Genomic DNA, 16,544 nt, shown 5'->3' with positions numbered 1-16,544 from the left:
TAAAATAATTCCCTGAACAAAAAACTTTCATGATTATGAGCATGAAGGATTTACTCACAAAATGAAGATATTCACTCAGGACTATGTACTGAAAATCTACCATTAAATATCCCATAAAATATTGTTAAATAAGTAAACAGCTCAAAAATTTTAATAAAATGATTAAAATCAAGAATGCAACAAAAAGCATACTGAAAATTATGCAAGAGGTAAATACTTACCCAAGAGATGTTCTCGAACAACTACAGTCAGCTCATCTTCTGGTAACCATTTGCAAAGGGCTCCCAAACACCCAGAAGCTGTAACCCTACAGACTTCATGGTGATAACCTAACATTCCCCCAACTGTGCTTGTCACCCCTTGACGAATAGTATTTGACATTTTATCTCCAGCTGAAACAACCACACATCTCAGTGCATGGAGCATCGTCTCACTGATGAATAAAAATAAGCTTGTTAGAAGCAGCAGCCTATAACAAGGTAATCTTACTCAAATAGGATGGCAAGTAACAAGACTGATAATCTAACACTAAAAGACAGATTAACCTGACTTATGCAAGTAATAGTTGTAGGCTCAATCATCAGTAAATGTACAGTCAAAAACAATGAAAATATATTTAGATACAGAAATCTTAAAACAAATTGTTATTTTCTTATGGGATGAAACGTGAGCAAACTGTATATGCACAATGAGCAGTGCAGCACTCACCGGAGACTGTCATCTGAGTTTTTCACAGAGTTGTGTAACTCGGTGAACAAAGGGTCACAGCGAGTGTGAATCACGATCAAGTGCCTTAGAGCAGCTGCTGCCCTTAGACGTACTTGTCGGTTTCCATCTCCCAGAGCTTTAAGGAAAGTTGTCTGTAGCTGAGGTAGGAAGGGCTTCAACATAATTCCTACCTAAAAGAGGAAATGCTATTCTTTAGTAGATTATTATTACACACATGCACTGTTCTACTTTATTTTTGACAAAAGTTTCAAAGCACCTTTAAAGAATATTTTGCATAAATAAAACTTAAACCCAACTAGTTTATATTTAATCAAAGTGAGCAAAATGAAATAACAAAAAAAATACCAAAACAACAGGAAATATACAAACAACTTATAATACCTTTTCTAATAACAGAGCCAAGGTTTCGAGTACAGCCACTTTAACATTCCAGGCAAATCTGTCTCCTAATATACGTATCAGAGGCCCTGTGATTTGAATTACAGATGCCTTCAAACCCTCAGGGCTAGTCAATTTAATGACCTCACCAAGACCTTGAGCAGCTTGTTCCTTCATTTCTGGCTGACCATTCAGGATGGCCTCTCGGAAGATTGGAAGAATTGGAGAGATACCCTGAGGAAGTGTATTACAAAGAATGTTCAGGTTCAAAGTCAAATTTTCACTGTACAACAGGTTCACAATAATAACATTTATTCAACAAAAATCTACAGGTGGGTGGCACTGTTGCATATTGAACACCAATAAATGTATGTGTAAATGTTTATCTGCAATTCAAATACTGATGTCAAAAATACTAAGAAATTTCTATAAAATATTAACAAGAAGAAACAAAGTGACTATGGTATAAATATATGTGGATATATTAACTTTTTATAAACACTTACCTTAGGCAAACAAAATCCAGGAAGAAGATGTTGACCTTTTAGATCACTGACTGCAAACCGAACGGCTTGTCGAACATCAGCAACATGATGGAGTTGACCTGCAGTATCCAGTGTCTGCAAAAATAAACCATCATTCTTATAATATTCAGTGACCAGCATATGCAACAATAAACCAATCTCACAACATTCAGTGACCAGTGTATGCAACAATAAACCAATCTCACAACATTCAGTGACCAGCGTATACAACAATAAACCAATCTCACAACATTCAGTGACCAGCGTATAAAACAATCTTACAACATGAAGTGTCCAATCTCAACAATAAACATTCAGTGAAGTGCTCAGTGTCTGCAACAATAAACCAATCTCACAACATTCAGTGACCAGCGTATGCAACAATAAAACAATCTTACAACATGAAGTGTCCAATGTCTGTAACAATAAACTATTCTTACAACATCAAGTGCTCAGTGTCTGCAACAAGAAACCAATCTCATAACATGAAGTGTCCAGTGTCTGCAACAATAAAACAATCTTACAACATGAAGTGTCCAATGTCTGTAACAATAAACTATTCTTACAACATCAAGTGCTCAGTGTCTGCAACAAGAAACCAATCTTACAGTGTCCAGTGTCTACAGGAATAAATAATCATTCTAAAATAAAATGTCCAGTGGACAAAAATTGTACTGAATTTGTGCATACCTTTACTGTGATTTCTAACTGTACAAAGAAAAAAAATTGTAGTTGATTTGGGAATCTTGTGTTAAGTCTTGAACAAAAGCCAAGAGAACAGAGATAACATATGCTAAAACCCCAGACAGGACCAGTAAAAATTTTCCAGAAATACAAACATTCATAACAGGGTTCTCTAATCCTTTATATCAACTGTTATACACCCAAAAAACAATAGACATTCAAAACAACTGCATCAAACCTGAACATCAATTCATCTACTTTCAACAGCAAACATAAATACTGAAAACAACCATGCCTAAACCTTAATATAAAATTTGTTACACACAAAAAACAACCAAAGACATTCAAAGCAAACTGTGTTGGAGCCAAAATATCAACTGGAGAAAATAAAATTATTTTCACAATATTACTAAAACAAAAATTTATACTGCACAAATATTGGTATTGATACACACAGTGTGCAACACACAGATAACTCATTTTGCAGTTTTCTACTTAACAACAAAGAAGCATAATGGCAATATTTTGATTAACTTGGAGATTCAGAATAATGGTAATACTCAGTGATTATTTATTTTCTCAAATTTGTCTTTTTAATGATAACTTTGATTCAGAGTATTTAGAATGATTGAAAACATTGGTTATTTGTTAATCAATTTATCATAATTTTATTTAAATCTGTGACATGGTAATAATCAAGCAATTAGAATTAATGTTTATGATAATTACAGTTTTAGATCAGTCAGATCTTGTGAAAATAACCAATAAGTTAAGTGTGATTAACTAATGAAACTAATAATTAACAGTTCACCACTAATACAGTATTAACATTATATTCTCCACTGCTGTGAATCAAACCTTTGAAAAAAATAAAGAATCTATTATAATTAAATCTTATGAAAAGAAATAATAAGGGACAATGTATTCTAAACAACTGATAAGTGTGGTTATAAAACCTGACTTTCAGGTCAATAGTTACGGGTGTACTGCATAACAGAAAAGTATATATTTAATGGTTACAATGCTTTACGTTAAAGTTTCTGTGTTTCAGACATGTTGATGTTCATGAGTTGTTAGTTTTATAAATGCAAATGCAGAAATAACTACATGCAGCTACGAGAAATGGGTTTGGAAAGGGTTATATAAATACATAAAAATCATGTACAATACAATTAGCAAAGTCTCAATTACGTCTTTCTTTCCATATTTATTCAACTGTTTTTAGCTCTGGGAAAAATTTCATTGAGGTTGGCTATAAGAGAAGAGCCCTGTTCTTATAATTGGCCTTGGAGGGAATTTCCTTGTGATTGGCTAGGCAAGATGAGTTCTGTTCTTATAACTCGCTTTGGAGGGAAGTTCCTTATGGTTGGCTGGGCAAGACTAGTTCTGTTCTTATAGCTGGCCTTGGAGGGAATTTCCTTATGGTTGGCTAGACAAGAGGAGTTCTGTTCTTGTAATTGGTCTTAGAGGGAATTTTCTTATGGTTGGCTAGATGAGAGATATTCTGCTCTTGTAATTGGCCTTGGAGAGAATTTCTGAGAAAAGCCGAGTTCTGTAGAATAAGTTTTCTTGTGTTTAAATAACAATAACTGTAAATACATGATACTTTCTAGACAGGTAACCAAACTTATTGTGGAGATAACCAATAACATTTTTGCATCACATTACTGTCTGTAGATAATAACATTTCATTTTGAGATATTATCCATGGATACAACATTTTCCATTTTGTAATGTTATCAGTATCTCTCTTTTTATGACACTGTCCACAGACTAACATTTCTCTCTTCACAATGCTGGCAACAAATTTTAACATCTTTTTCATCATCTTACTCACTGACAATGATAATTCTCTTTTTTTCTGCAGATTATACTATTTCCTTTTTCTTCATTTTGCTTCGTAAAATTAAGAATACTGATCTGTTTAACCCATAAGAAAGTTACAAAGTTGTAACCATTTTGTACCAACAACAAATCTTGATCACAGCTCAACAAGGGTAAATCAAAGAACTCTTCTAATTCAAAATTCAACAGCTTCCACCGAATGCCCAAAGTCTACAAATAACTGAGGTTTACATTAGTACTTTCAACAAAGATATAAATGGTGTCATTAAGAGCTAATTTGTTACAGTACTGATATGTGAAATTATAAAGGACAGTTCCAACACCACATATGTAAAACAGAAGCAAAAGTGTTAACACTTGCATAGAAACATCAATGTTAATAGATGCACTACAGGCCATAATGTTAACATGTGCAAAAAAATAACAATGGTAATACATGCAAAAAAACAATAATGATAACATGCCCTAGAAGTCATAATGTTAACACCTGTACAAAAACAACAATGGTAATACATGCTCCACAGGTGATAATGTTAAAACATGCACAAAAACAACAATGGTAACACATGCCCTAGAGGTCATAATGTGAATATAACCACAGAAATAACAATGGTAACACATGCCCTACAGGTAATAATGGTAACACATGTCCTAGAGGTCATAATGTGAATATAACCACAGAAATAACAATGGTAACACATGCCCTACAGGTAATAATGTTAACACAAGCACAATAACAATGGTAATGCACATGCCACAGACATTAGCATTAATTTGACACAGAAACAACAATGGTAACACATAATCCACAGGCATTAGCATTAATACATGACACAGAAACAACAGAGGTTACACTTAACCCTACCCTCAAAGGCTATGTCATACTGCACTTTTTGATTCGCATTCAAAATTTTATTCATCTGCTATTTACCAATGAATGCCAATACATTTGATATCAAATTGTAGATTATAATTCAAATGCTAGTATTATACATTAGTTAATTTCTTAATTTATAATCAAATATTAAAAATGAAATCTAAAATAATGAATTTTGTGTACCATGTGGTATGTTGGATGCAATTTGGTTCAAATTATACGTTTGTGATGTCCACAACCAAAGTCTATAGTTCCTTATGAATTAGCAACCCAAATTATTGATATTGGAAAGCTAAAATCTAAAATAAGAACCTTCTATCTCCTCTTCTTGCTCATGTACTGAATAAAGTGCATCTTTCCATTTTTGTATACATTTGCTTACATACACCTACTTCTATCTATGCCATGTGAATAACCAATCAAAAGCTCAGAATCTTTCTTATGTGGTTCTCTGAGCTTTTGCAAAGTATTGATGTGGCAAACTCATTCTTTTCATGGCAGATTTCAAATGATACGTTTTTAGTGAACTTAAAATCTCATTTTTTTTAGAGACTAAAATACAACTTAGTTACTAAGCTTGATAAATTATAGTGGAATTCTTTGGTATCAGCACAGTTCTTTATAATTTTTATTTCAAATGTATATACACAAGATAAAAAAAAAATTTGTTTCTCATTCTCCGTGTGAGAAATTTGATAAGGTTTAGTAGCCTATGGCAAGTAGCAACCAAGTACAAAGTTTGTAACCAAAATAGATAATTGTTTTCCGTAATGTTTTTATTTACTTTTCTACATTTTAAGAAAAATAACTGAAGTATTAAATAGTAATAATATATTACATATATAATGTATCAAAACTGAAATGTGACTGTATTTTATAAAATACTAGCCTGCTAAAACACAGCCAAGGCAGGTCACTTTGTAAATGTTAGTTTTATATTCTTAGATACAGTAACATGAGTGTATGTATGACATGTCATTGTAGCTTCTATAATGTTAGCCAGACACAGCTTAAATTTCAATATAATAAAAATAATAAATCTCTATAAATGTATAAAGTTATGAGATTTAAGCTATCTTGTCTAAACATCTATGTTTTTATTTTATAATCTATAGTCATTCTAGAACTAGTAGAATAAAAGCACATAATTATATTCATTCCCTATTGCAAAAGGTTTAACAAGTAACAAAAATCACACATCACAAAAACAACAATGGTACCACATGCTTTCTAGGAATAGTGTTCACACATGACACAGAAACATCAGTGGTCAACAGATAAGATTAATAACAAGCTACAAAAACCATCCAGTACACAAACTATGGTGAGAAGGTGCTGCTGTACTGGGTACAACATCAATACCAACCTAGAACATCAGAAACGCAAGTTAATAGCTTTGTTCTAATATGAAGATTCTAGACCTACCTATCTTAACACGATAATTAATTAATGTCTTGCACACTGTTTGTGGTATTTCTATATCCTTTCTATTATATAATACTTATAAGTATTTTAGAAGAACAATGTCACAGGTAGACAGTATTACTGAATTAGGAATTTGTTAATTTTCTTAATTTCAGGAAAGCATCTTTGTTAAAAATCAAACTGCAAAGTTCATTCAACACAACCACTACCTGTTGATAATTTAGATTCTCATTCTGAAGGCACTGGAGCTGACAGAACTACAAAAGAAAAACAAACAAACATACTTTGGTGACAGAGTTTAATGCTTCACAGCTCAGATTCAGTACATGAGGGTTGTTGTCTGTAAAGAGATGAATTAAACCACGCAACAGTTGACTGACATGGGTGGAATAGTTAGCCTTAGTGTTGGAACAGAATATGGAAAGAAGAGCCACTGCTGCTCGGCGGTAGGACGTAGACCCATTTCTAGCTGCCTCTAAAAGATAGTCAATGATTGTCCGAACTCCAAGATCATCTTGAACTGAAAGGACCACAGCTTGGCAATACTCCGTTTCCTGTATCAAAATATTTAAGGTAAGCCAAAAAATAAATCCTCTATTTTCCAAGAACAAAACAACTTAACACAAACACAGAATTGCCAGTTCCTAGTTGTAATTTTCATGAAATACTTTTTTACAAAGTTCACTGTTATATTCCCTTATACTTAGCTACATCACAATAACAATAACAAAGTGTTGAGCACTTACCTGTTGTTCTTTGGGAGTGTCCAGAGCATCACTCAGTGCCGAAAGTAAAGCAGGTAAAACTTTATTCAGGTGTTTTGTTAAAGCTTCTCCTGCTACAGCCGACAGGAAAGACAAAGCTTTAGTGTTGATTGGTGGAGCAGTGAGCTGAAAAAATGCAGACAGAAATTACTTCAACTGTTATTGGTGTATAAACTAATACAGTATAAACAAGAAAGTTCACAGTTCTTGGTGTATAAACTAATACAGTATGAGCAAGTAAGTTCAACTGTTATTGGAGTATAAACTAATACAGTATAAACAAGAAAGTTCAATTCTTCTTGGTGTACAAATAAGTAAGTTCAACTATTCTTGATGTATAAACTGATACAGCATAAACAAATACGTTCAACTGTTCTTGGTGTATTAGCTGATCCAGTACAAACAAGTATGTTCAACTGTTCTTGGTGAAAATACTGACACAATATAAACAAGTAACTTCAACTGTTCTTGGTGTATAAACTGATACAGAATAAACAAGTAAGTTCAAGTCTTCTTGGTGTATAAACTAATACAGTATAAACAACTAATTTCAACTCCTCTTGGTGTACAAACAAGTTCAATTGTTCTGGGTGTATAAGCTGATACAGTATAAACAAGTAAGTTCAACTGTTCTGGGTGTATAAGATGATACAGTATAAACAAGTAAGTTCAACTGTTCTGGGTGTATAAACTGATACAGAATAAACAAGTAAGTTCAAGTCTTCTTGGTGTATAAACTAATACAGTATAAACAACTAATTTCAACTCCTCTTGGTGTACAAAACACAAGTTCAATTGTTCTGGGTGTATAAGCTGATACAGTATAAACAAGAAAGTTCAACTGTTCTGGGTGTATAAGATGATACAGTATAAACAAGAAAGTTCAACTGTTCTTGGAGTACAAACTGATAGAGGACAAACATGAAAGTTCAACTGTTCTTGGTGTATAAACTAATACAGTAGAAACAAGTAAGTTCAACTCTGCTTGGTGTATAAACAAGTAAGTTTAATAATTCTTGGTGTATAAATTGATACAATACAAACAAATAACCTCAACTGCTCTTGATGTGTACATAGAGTATAAATAACATTATTAACTTTCTTTTACGAGTTTATGCAAAGAGACAATTCAGTAAATGACTGGTAAGTGATGTTTAAAATATTTTGCTCCTAACTGTGAATGCTGTTACGTTATTTGTAACATTTATGACAGCCACTTTATAATTTAATTCAATCTACTGTTTACCAACAAAGTTTAAACTGGTAGTTAAAATTATTATAAACATGTGACAGTAACTCCAAGATAGTACCTTTACATATTGTTACTCACTACCATGTTATTGATATAATTTAATCTCCCATTCAGTACTATTGTTGATTATGGATTCCAATAGCACTATCTTTAGAATTTTCTAATTGAGAGAACTCAGTGCTTTATAGGCTGTGGAGTCCATAACTTACCTTATCTCATTACGAAAGCAATGCTAGATCATTTGTAAAAAACTAGTCAGTATTAGTGTTTGCTAGTGTGATTAAAACTATGTTTTCTATGTTAATATATTTATTGTGTCACTGAAGTAACAAAACAATTTTACTGAAATTACACCTGATAAGCAACACAAAAGAAAGCACATACCTGTGGAATCAGGTAAGGTAGAACCACTTTGCTTTTGATTGACATAACTTGTCTTAAGCCATCTAAGGTATACTCTCCAACTTCAGGATCATCCTATAGATTGAATGAACCAAAATAAATTAATGGTTCATCTCACGGTAATCACGTTCCCATCTACTTTGACACTTCTACATTATTGGACTATTTTTATATATTCCAAAACTTAAACTTCTCTTTAAGTACATTACATACATAATCAGAGCATAGGACTAAACAAAATCTTCTAAGCTATGATTATTGGTGTGTGATTTTCTTATAGCAAAGCCACATCGGGCTATCTGCTGAGCCCACCAAGAGGAATCGAACCCATGATTTTAGCATTGTAAATCTGTAGACTTACCACTGTACCATCAGGGGCATGATTATTGGTAAAAATATCATTAATAATGAAGATATCAAACCTATAATACTACTACTACATTCAAATCATCACAAGTTTGAAAAGTGTATCAAATTTGATATATTCATTACTACATATGTAGGTAAAATGCTTTGATCAGTTATTTGTTTCTCTGCTCATCACAGGTTTCAGATATTGTATTTAATGTTGTAACCTAACACACTTACCCTGAGCTACTGAATGGCTTTCTGGAATTAAAAGTTGGTTAAAAATAGAACATTTGCAATGTTTATTTTGTATACATATGAAATGTAAGCAAATATATTTCTTACTTATACTTGTATTCATTACTAGATACACTCCCCATGGTTGTGTGCACTACTAGATACACTCACCACAGTTGTGTGCAATTGTCCATTCAGAAAACAAAATTGCACAGTATGTCATTTGACAGATGAAAACTCAGTTTTATTCTGATTATAGATAATACAAAATTAAATGCAAGAGAAAGCTATTAACAAATCCCAAAAGAGAGGATGCAACAGGTGGATGTGGTAAAAGGGGTCTCATTTTCTATTTGATAGCTCTCTAACCAAACAAAACTGAAGGCTATAAAAATTATGGTCTGTCTGAGTAATGACAGTTTTATAGTTAGTAATTTACATTTAATTTCATACATACTGGAGGGGTGATGAATAAAATACAGAAGTTGCATAGAGAAAAGACAAAATGCGTAACATATGTCACACTGGTAGAAATTCAGGATTTTTTAAAATATTGGCATGCAAAATTAAGAATTTATAAACTTGTATACTATTACAATATGAATTACTAGCTAAGATCTTATGCTATACTAATTGGTAAAACATAAATAAAACCACAGATTAATAAAATTTTGAATGTAAGTCACTAAAACCTCGTGACAAGTGCAGTACATGATGCCTATTGCAACAATGTTACACTATGTCTATATTAATATTCCCACCATTTGTGAATCAATTACTGAATGTGAAGTTCATGTTACCCCATCAATAATATAAAGCAAGGGCTACTTCTGAGAGTGTCTCATAGAAATTCAATGATGTTCTTCTTTATTTTACTTAATCTAACCTAAAAACCTCCTGACATATGCACAGAATGATGCCCACCCTGAAAGAATTAATAAACAAAATAAAGTAGTCCCCTACATGGCAGTACGAATTCATACACACCTTTACACTGGAAGAAAGTCAAGGCTCTTCAACCATGACCTATTTTATTTAGTACTCAAATTTTCTTAGTAATGTTAGTGTGTATTTTAATTCTAGTAAAATGGTTTGTAAGTAACACCTACCAGTTGCTTCAGTAGGTGTGGAAGAATGTCATCTAAAGCTCTGACTCCAACAGTCGAATGCAGACTGTCGAATGTCTTGGCAGCAGCTTGGCGAACTTCCTTCAGATTATCACAAAGGGCCCTCCTGAAATTTAGTTCACATATTTATTTTATTCAAACAGCTGCAGAATTTGCCTACAAAAGTATTCTACAAAGTAAATCAGAATGTCATAGAATAATTACAAAAAGACTTTACAATTCTACATAGAACTACAAGACATATTGAAATTGTAATTCCCATTAAACCTCACCTGACAGTAGGGACCAAATTATCGAAAAACGTAAGAACCATGTCTTTACTTGTGGATGCTGTGATTTCACTGAGACCAATACACACCCCTTGTCTCTGGTCTGACTGGTCAGAATCAAGGCCATTTTCAAGTATAGGAATAATTTCAGGCAACACCCTTTCTCCAAGCTTGCGTACTAAGTCTCCAAGAGTCCTAGCTGCTACCTGGAGAATTCAGTGGTGAATAACTTTTCAGTTTTACAAATTTCACTAAGTAGAGTATAATTTAAAAAATGCACAGTGACAAAAATGATGAAAGTCAGTATAAAATGTATTAACATGTGTCGTGATAATGGGTGAACCAGACAACTGAAACTTACAGATTATCAGCATCTACTGACATTACATAAGTTGTTGTTACATTCCATTTGTTTTAACTATTTTTTTTTAACAGTAATGGCTCTTGAAACAATATATTTTAAATAAGAAGTTAGACAATGAAACAAAAACACATTTTCAGTGTACTTGCCTGACGTTTGTCAAAGCTGTTACTGGCTAAACAGCCTAATAATAATTGAAACAGAATAGGTAATATTTCACGAAGAGTCCGTGGGGTGTTAGTGACTACTACCTTCCAGACGTGAAGAGCTGCCTGGCGAACCATCAGTGCGACATCAGCCCTCTCCATGTATAATCCAGCCAATACTCTGTTTCTACACTCTACACCTAGTGCGTTCAAAATAGCCTAAAATAGTGATTACAATCAGAAAAATTAGTGTCCTGTAGACCATAAACAACAAGCTCTTCCAATAAAAATATGTACCTGTGTATAAATAAATCAATTTATAACGGTATTCTCTCAGTATGTGATACATTACTAGTCAGATGCTGATGAATACAAATCTAATAGATACAAGTGAAATATGTAGTTATTATATGTTCCTTCTACACACAATAAATTGTTTCCTCTAAAAATGTTTTGGATAAATAAAAAATAAAATAGGGATGAAAGTTTTTTCTGACTTTAATTTTACATATTTTTTAAAACCACCATGTTTAGCATTATATGTTTGGACTGAAACTGTATTAATTAATAAACTAAAGGTAGTCTTATTAAACATGGTAAAAAGTATTTATTGTGATTTACTCCACTTTTAATCTAACCAATGTTTTCAAACATAATGTTCAAGATGTTATTTATATCTAAACAGAATACCTACCTTATGGGATTGTTCTGTCCCAAAGTTGTCATCTTCTCCAGCTGTATCTGTTGACATTTTACCAGTAACACCTACAAAACATTAAAAAATAAGCCAAGTGACAAAAAAACATTCTAAATACATTTACTTCAACCACATGTTTCTCTTCTGTGTGTGTTTCCACCCTCTTTAATTGATCTTTGGAAAACAAAATAGAACAGAAGGGGCGTCAAACTAAAGAGGGTCAAATAATTAATTTTGACAAATTAAATAAGAAAAAAAACTTTAAAAAAATGCCAAAATGGAAATGAAATAAAAAATTTTAAACGTGATAATAAATTTACAAATATATACACTAAAAACAATTTCCAAATCCCACCAGAAATCTTGTAGAGCAAGTCTCCCAGCAGCTGGACAGAACTGTAGCGTATTCTCCAGTTGTCGTCAAATAGTCCCTGCTCAAGCTGGGGAAGTAGCATCTCAATAGCTGTATCAGAGTACATGCTGACAATCCGCTGACCAGCTTTCAGTGCTGTGTCCCTGACAAACTCATTCTCGTCAGCTAAGGCCTACAGGAGGAATACACATGATCGAGTCTGAGAACAAGAAATACAGACATTTTCTGAGTAGAGAAATAAAAAAATTTATAAACCAACCATTCTAAACAAAACAACAAAATACTTTAAACATTCTTAATGCAAAAATGTTAAACTTCATGAAATATTGAGTTCAGTTCACAAAAATAAAAATACATTTCAATAAAACTTTTCCCTGCTGGAAATATGCATACAGAGCTGTTGTCTCTGTTGAGAATTCTGCATGAAAAGCAACACAAAGTCTGTATGTACACGGCCAACACCATCTGAACTGATAGTCAACACCAGTCACTGCTAACTCTTGCATTACTCTTTACAAACAAACAGTGAGATCTGAACTTCATGTTTAGTCTATCCACAGTTCTCAAGGGTAGAGCATGTTTCTGCAGGGATTGGATATGAATCATGAATTCAGTTCATGTGCACTATCACTCAACCAACATTTCAATAAAAGAAATATTTTCTTTAAATCTAAGTCTCCTATATGAGATTAAATTTCAAATAATAATTGTATAAAAGATGCCATTTCATTAGGTTAAATTGTATACCACAGTTTTTAGGTATGTACAGTGATATCCTTTTCTCACTACCTGAGCTACACACAGACTAAAACATATTTTAGCTTTGTAGGCAGGTCTATATATATATACATGAACCTATACTAGCCCTGTCATCAAGTTCCTATATAGACACACACACTTGAACACATGTTCACCCTGTGGACAAGTTTCTATATATCTAAACACACACACACTAGAATCTATACCAGTTCTGTCTAGAAATTTCTATATATGAACATATACACACTAGTGTCTATACCAGACCTGTGGATAAGTTGTTATATATCTATATATCCACACAAACACTAAGACCTATACCAGCCCTGTGGTCAAGTTTCTAGATATCCACATGCATTAGAAATGACACCCACCCCTTCGGGCAAGTTCCGTATTACCACACACATCAGAACTTGTGCTGGCCCAGAAGTTAAGTTTCTGTATACACACACACTTACTTAAAATCTTTACTTGACCATTTACAAGTTCTGTATAAAACTAGTAAAAAACACCCTGAAATTAAAGCTGTAGATATAATTTAAAATATCAAAGTTAATTTTATAGTATGACAAAGTTAACCTACAATATGCCCTGACTATAGACAGAAAGTTTGCCAGCAACTTTGTATCAGGATAATATATAATACGTATCTGAGTTTTGTTTCTACATCATTTAACACAACTAACACTATGATGACACTGCTGAGAGAAATGTATTTATATTTCATACAAAAATACAGTAGTAATCTAAGCAGCATTTAATGTGGAGGTTACATGGTCCAGCAACTCTTATGTTGTGACATAAATAGCATTTAAGTAAAATATTCAGTAATCTCAGACATTATATTTTATTGTGCTATTATCCAGTTTGATTTTTTTTGTATTCATTACTACTGTAAAATTCTAACTGTTAGAGGAAAGTAGTGTGATAACTGTTGATTCAATGAAGTCTTGATTAAAGGAGTTTCATATCATTTTTCCTGGCTTTTATAAAATACAATACAAATTCTACTTTTGTATCTTACCTGCAAAATAATCCACTAAACCTTTTTGTGACAGGCTTGGTATAGTATACACAACACAACAACTGTTAGAGGCAACTTGCAGCCTCCCATGTCACATAACAACAGAGAGTTAAGCTGCAGAAAGATAGGGTACATTTCCATTCATATACACATACCAAAAAAGTGTTGACTGTGGTTAGGTGTGTGGCCTAAATTACCCTACTTTTCATATTTAACTTCACGAAGCAAAAAGATTATTAACAAATATTTGATTGATTGTGTTCACTATTTAATTTATATTCTTTTTTGTGCACACTTTATCTCTTGCACAAGTTTCAAAGTTCTAAATATCTGTGATAACATTGTCAACAACAAGCATTGGAAAAATAATAAAGAGCTAGTTTCATATGTAGGTGTAGTTCTGTCACGTGGAACACAGTGAGACTTTCTCAACTCATGTGGTGAGACATAATATTCCTAGAACATTTATTAAAAGTTGAGCACTGACTTAATCATACAAGACCTAGATACAGAGGATCAATACATCATACTTGTTTGTTTGTATCATTGTCAAGCACGAGGATACACAATAGGCTATCTGTGCTGTGCCTACCACAAGTATCAAAATTCAGGTTACAGCATTATAAGATTTCAGATGTCCAACAAAACTGCTAGGGGGTCTAAATAATACAAAGTATATTATCAATCTTCTATCTTGGTAAGTTTTAGAAAATCAGTCTCATATGATGTCATCAAATACTAACCCATAAGATTGGATTAATAATTCTTCCAATGTATTGAGAAAACTCTCTCGTGAACACCATAGGTAGATAAATGAACATCATAATGTAGCCATCTTTTACGTGGGGAGCAATGTCTGTTCGTTCTGCTGTAGTGATGATATCTGGCATAAGTCTCTCCAGTTTCTCAACTCCAAGTCCTCCCATTACCTCACTGAGTCCTAAAACACATAAGTCGGTTACATTTTACAGACTTGTTCCAGTCAAGTTTCTAAACACTGCACGTTATTCAAATATATCACAAATACTTACAAATGTTCATTCTAAAATATTTCTAGAGCTGAGATACAAAACTCTGTTCAATATCTACCATCCTCATGACCTTACAAGTACTCCTGAAATTATGTTGAGATACAACAACACACTTCCCCTCTACACGGCTATCAAAGAAACACCATACTGACCATCCACACAACTCCCAGTGAAACACTACAACAGTTATCCACACTGCTATAAAAAGGTAGTTTCTTTGAGCATAAAGCTACATAATAGGCTATCTATCTGTGCTCTGCTCACCATAGGTATTGAAACCCAGAATCTAGCATTGTAAGTTTGCAGACATATTACTATGTCAATGGGAAGCACTACCAAAGGAACACCACACTAACTGTCCACATTGTTATCAGAGGAACACTCCAATAACCCTCCACATTACTATCAAGTAAAGATCAAACTAACCACAACTTACTGCTCTCAAAGGTCTTGACAGCAGACTGAGTTAACAATATCATTTCCCTGTTGTGTTAGAACATTATAACACAATACTAACACATAAGAAGTGATAGCACACTGCATGCATTGAAGCCCAAAATTTTTAAAGTAACAAAACATACTTCCTATGTTAACAGACATACTGTATAGACAGATATTTTTGATTTGATTATCATCTTCCATAACACATGGGCTAAACAATTCAGTAAGGAGCACAAAGTATAAAAACTGTAATTTATAATTTACAATTGTTAAACACTGGAAGGGCAAGCAGGCCAACAGCACCTACTACTTACGTGGTTACTATTGGGCAAAAAGTGGGATTGGTTGACATGTCAGTAATGCATAGGCAGTTGAAAGTGAGGTGTATGCTCAGAAAAAAATTGTATCTTGAATTCTGGACTTACCAATTCACAATCCAGCATCTAAACCACTAGACTAAGAAAGTATTCACAAATAAGAAAAGTAGAACTCAACTCAGTAACTCTTACAACTCAATGGAGCTGAACCTATTGGAACTAAGTGAAGTCAACACATCAGTCCAGAACCTAGAATGGATCAACAGTTAACAATACAAATGAGAGGACACAGTTGTTGCATGCTTATCTTCCATGTTTGTCACCACAAACTCTAACCTCCTGAACAACACAACAACTGTTAGAGGCAACTTGCAGCCTCCCATGTCACATAACAACAAGAGAAAAAATACTGTCAACCTAAACCAGAATCTCCATTGGATGTCTACTGAATGAATTAGTACTAATAACATTATCAATTTAACTAAACACACACACACAAATAGCTTTGTGTAAAATATAAAACTACACAGAGAAGGT

At 33.1% G+C, this 16,544-nt stretch overlaps 1 protein-coding gene across 2 annotated transcripts in view; it reads right to left on the bottom strand.

Moving 5' to 3' along the window:
- l(3)80Fj (lethal (3) 80Fj) overlaps positions 1 to 16,544 on the bottom strand; it is a 102,059-nt gene that overhangs the window by 6,135 nt on the left and 79,380 nt on the right. For both annotated transcript variants that reach the window (XM_076511221.1, XM_076511222.1), the window contains exons 38-50: positions 14,962 to 15,158; positions 12,421 to 12,610; positions 12,063 to 12,133; positions 11,368 to 11,587; positions 10,865 to 11,063; positions 10,575 to 10,698; positions 8,863 to 8,955; positions 7,209 to 7,352; positions 6,747 to 7,016; positions 1,614 to 1,727; positions 1,111 to 1,341; positions 709 to 899; positions 222 to 433 (exon numbers count right to left, since the gene is read on the bottom strand). In XM_076511221.1, the coding sequence (XP_076367336.1) occupies positions 222 to 433; positions 709 to 899; positions 1,111 to 1,341; positions 1,614 to 1,727; positions 6,747 to 7,016; positions 7,209 to 7,352; positions 8,863 to 8,955; positions 10,575 to 10,698; positions 10,865 to 11,063; positions 11,368 to 11,587; positions 12,063 to 12,133; positions 12,421 to 12,610; positions 14,962 to 15,158 (2,256 nt within the window). The remainder of the gene's footprint in view (positions 1 to 221; positions 434 to 708; positions 900 to 1,110; positions 1,342 to 1,613; positions 1,728 to 6,746; positions 7,017 to 7,208; positions 7,353 to 8,862; positions 8,956 to 10,574; positions 10,699 to 10,864; positions 11,064 to 11,367; positions 11,588 to 12,062; positions 12,134 to 12,420; positions 12,611 to 14,961; positions 15,159 to 16,544) is intronic.

This window comes from Tachypleus tridentatus, chromosome 7, assembly GCF_004210375.1.
Source record: "Tachypleus tridentatus isolate NWPU-2018 chromosome 7, ASM421037v1, whole genome shotgun sequence".
Taxonomy (NCBI): Eukaryota; Metazoa; Arthropoda; class Merostomata; order Xiphosura; family Limulidae; genus Tachypleus; species Tachypleus tridentatus.
This window is presented reverse-complemented; position numbering and strand designations above follow the sequence as displayed.